Source organism: Morone saxatilis, unplaced genomic scaffold (genome assembly GCF_004916995.1).
Source record: "Morone saxatilis isolate NCDOM2014 unplaced genomic scaffold, NCSU_SB_2.0 Contig0, whole genome shotgun sequence".
NCBI classification, from domain to species: domain Eukaryota; kingdom Metazoa; phylum Chordata; class Actinopteri; family Moronidae; genus Morone; species Morone saxatilis.
This window is the reverse complement of record NW_023339650.1, coordinates 4,671,265-4,675,475: the sequence shown is the minus strand read 5'-3', so window position 1 is coordinate 4,675,475 and position 4,211 is coordinate 4,671,265. Positions and strand designations below refer to the sequence as shown.

The following is a 4,211-nucleotide window of genomic DNA, read 5'->3' as shown; positions in this document are numbered from 1 at the left end:
GATGGTACCAGTGCCAGCTCCACAGGTACACAGAGTCCAGAACCCTTTGCCAGTGACATGAGTTCGGCATCGGCCTTCCAGCCCTACCAGGCCAACAGTGAGATCGAGGTCACCCCAACCGCTCTGCGGTCAAGTGAGTCTAATAAAAATATCATTACATCACCACTATTAGTTCACTACTGTGACTTTAAAACTAGCTATCATCATTGTGGTATCAATTAATGTTAATGGTTCACAGAACAAATGTATCCATTAAATACTCATGTATTTGGATCCTTTTTCTAGCTTATTATATACTGCTATGAAACGACATAACTGCTATAACTGCTAATAATCCATCAATGAAAAACACACAAAAAAAAGAGCTTGAGGTGGATTTCCTACTACCTAGCAAAAAGCAACTGACAATGTTGAAAGGCATACTATAACATGCAAAAAAGTGAAAAATCAGCATCAGCATGACTAGCACCTTAAGTACTGTAATGTGTGTTTTTAAGAATGAGCAGGTAGTCTATCCCACCTGCAGGAAATCAAAATGCAAGGCTTTGCATCAAGCTGACATCTGAAAGCTAAAAGTTACTATGGGAAGCTGAGCATAACAAAAGGAACTCAATGCAAACCACATTCTGGACACACATGCACAACTGTTTTTACGTGTTAATAGCATAAAGACTAACTTGTAAGTGGACATTAAGAACCAGACGGAAACAATACCAAAATGCAGCAGAGTAAACTTTTTTTTACTCTGGCCAGCGTCTGTTTAACTTGACATGCTTCAGGTGTGTTGTGTGTGAGTCGAGTCTCTGTCAAGACTGTGCAGTGTGCCCAGGGAATGGTGGTGTACTGACTCAGACAGACAGGTAGAAACAGAGACGATGGAAGAAATTGAGACACAGTTGGATTCTCAGTCATGCATGAGCAGGAGCACACATGCCAGAGCAAGGTGGACATGCACACACTCACAGACGGCACACACAACCAGAAACTGGCACACACAAGTCAGTGACTCAGATGTTGCTCATGTCCACATATTCACGTCCCATGAAGTGGAACCAGTGAGCTGATGCAGAGCTGTCTTAAACTTCAAAGAACATCTAAGACTTTCAAACCAGAACTCACATAGGGGCATAGACTCACACATGCACTTGAATACACAGTAGACTTCACTCCCTACCCTAACATAAAAGAGCGTCCCAGTTGCCTTCAACCTGTCTGTTAGATGTATTGAAATTGTTCCAGAGCAATGGCAATCTGAAAGTAAAACCAGTAGCTCAGAGTGAGAGGCATGTTTGTTTGAAGCTATATGACCTGCTGTCAACTTGTTTCAAATATTGACTAGGTGTCTGAGAGATATATCGTGTTTTTCATCGCTCACACAGACAAAGATGCTGCAGTACTGAGTAGCTTCTAAAACTGTTCATATATTATGGAAGGACGACTTAAACATGTCCTTCCATTAGACAAGATCGATTCAAGGCTGTGTTGGAAGCCTCTGCCCTGTTAAAGTGTCCTTGAACAAGACCATGAATCCCAGTTTGGCCCCTACTCTTGCACACTGTCCTCTCTGGCCTCTTGGTGCATGTTTGCATGGAAGGTTCGCCTTATTTAGGGTTTGCTTGTTATTAAATATAAATTTGGGCATGAACATGAACTTATAGCTACACCCTAACACTGCCTTTTCATGGTTAAAATTGATTGCAGAATGTGGTGGTAGGTTGTTGTACATTTACAGTAGCTACAGCATATAGGGTAACTTAACAGCTGAACAAGCAAAGCATTTATCAGTGTTCATGTGAGTGAGTGCACTTATTGACACCCTCCTGCTGCCCTCCACATCTTTAAATATGACTTTAGTCTGAGGTAGTTGATGAATTGTTCCAGTCTGCTGTTGTATAGCGATCCTGACCTATGATCTGCTGGGATTCAAGCAAATAAAAAGAAATTAATTAAAAGATGAATGACAAGTGACTTTTGCTCACATTGGAACTTGAATTGTTTTCTAGTGGCAAGCATTTCATGCTTATGTAAGCCTACCCAACCACACAAACATACATTTCTAAGCCTACCCTTTACATTCACAGTAAATTGTACATTTTACATTAAAGGAATGTAATGACGAGATTGCAGCAAAAAAGAAGAACTGATTGATTCCTTCACACTGCGTCTTTTATAGTGATGGGCATATCTATGACAATTTTTCAGAGATAATGACAGTGAAGAAGATAGATAGGAAAGAGAGACAGGAGGCTGTACCTTTGACTGATTAGGCAGACTGGCAGGTAAAGTCAGTAATATTTTTTGTTTTGTGGTAGTGTGCTGTGGTAAGTGCTGTATTACAAACAAGATGCAAGTGAGATTGCATTGTTTACAGGATATGATTGTTCCTCAGAGACTATGTTTAATTCATACCGACATTTTCCACTCCAAAAGTACCTCAAAAGGTGTATATGTGTGTAGTGAATACGAATTTATACCAGACTGACTGGTAACGTACACACGGTCAGGCAGATGAATAAGACAGACAGGCGATGGTCCCTCCAGAGATGCAGATGAGCAAATTACTGGCAGCAATATTGCATATCAGACATCAAAGTGTTGCAGCGGCGCCCTTGGCAGCTGTGCTCTGAGGCAGAGAATTATGGCTATTTAAAATCATCATCTTTTAGAGCCATATTGATTGTTTTTTCCCCTCCTACAACTCCCAAAGTCCCAAACTCTCTGTCTCGCTGTCTTTCTGTCCTCCACCCCTCCCTTTCCTCCGTCTTGGGAGCAAATTTTAGATTTCTATGCTAACATGTGCCGTGCAGGTCAAACTGCTAATAATTGGGTTGGAGATGAGATGTAAATTACTATAATGAATGTAATTTTCCCGTAATTATACGGACGCCGGAGCTGCCTCTGACTCTACTCACCACTAAATTCTAATCTTTCAGAAGTAAGAGAAAATGTCTGAAACTTTAAATTAACACTGGATCTTAATGGTGCTTGTAGCTTCGAAATTGAAAGTTCTGTTCTTTGTTGCTCAAGGAGTTTCACAGGGGTCCTTTTATTTGACCCAGAGTTGAGTTTATATAACTGACAGTCAGGTTGCCATTTGTCAAAGTTTTTCTATGTTTAAACAGTTTCTTTACGAGTATAGACATAGGCTCCTGGGTGACAGAAATGGTGCAACAAGTTGTTTTACCTCTTTAAGGCTAAATTAATTAAAGTAAAATATTTAAAGGCCGCTGTGCCAAGTGACCACTAGTAATAGCTTGTCCTCTCTGTTTCTTCCACCTGTGGTCAAACAGAGAGGGGAGCAAATGGAGAAGACTCTCTGTTGATTATGTGGTTATTTGACTGTGGTGATTTATTTGATAATTAACACTTAATTATGATTGTCCAAATCATGGAGTACACAGTGCTGAGTTACAGTGGTTACGGATCAGGTTATGCTTGAACAGGATGAGTTCATACAACGTGTCGTACGATCACGTCGGAAATCAAAAGTTTTTCCAGTTCCCCCTGTCTAAAGCATCATTTTATCTACAGCATTGAACCTAGGCTGTAAATATGTTGGATTTTGCTGATATCACACGTCTTCATGGCCCGAAGGACATTCCGAAGGATTAGTGTGAATTACATCCCTATGTGTGAAAGAGGTATTCAACAGATTACCGTTTTGGACATCAACTTTAGCAATGGTGTGTTCCTTAAACTTTACTTTCATAAATTACTTTTATGTGATTGTTAATTCATTGTGAGGGTTTTTTATTCTTAGGTTTTTATCGGCTCAATGGCAATTGCTCAGGATATAGACCCAGAAATGGGAGAAGCTTAAGTGCTATTGACAGAGGTTAAACTACACTGACATTGATGTGGAGTGGCTTTAAAACACTAACAAAAGATCACAGTGATTGCAATAATACTTCCATGATTGACCCCCTGCCAATTTACAGATCAAACTAAAATATATACAGACAACCTGTCATTTTGTCTTTTACCCTGTGACCACTTTCACTTTCACCATTTCAGCTCCAGCCAAGACAAACCTGCTTTCTGGCGCTTCTATCGATTAACAAACAAAAACAACAATGTAGTGACAAATTGTCCATTCCTTCACTGACCTGGTCTTGTGGTCCTTGAATCTCTGCTCCCTTGGTCCTTGATGCTCTGCAGTGACAGGGTTGCTGGGAGGCCATTAGAGAGATTGCCTGTGCGGGGGGGGGGGG

At 40.6% G+C, this 4,211-nt stretch overlaps 1 protein-coding gene across 1 annotated transcript in view; it reads left to right on the top strand.

Moving 5' to 3' along the window:
- Positions 1 to 4,211, top strand: part of LOC118321211 (partitioning defective 3 homolog) — a gene marked incomplete in the record, with an annotated part of 316,585 nt that overhangs the window by 97,033 nt on the left and 215,341 nt on the right. The window contains 1 exon segment of the mRNA XM_035652443.1: positions 1 to 133. Within this exon segment, the coding sequence (XP_035508336.1) occupies positions 1 to 133 (133 nt within the window).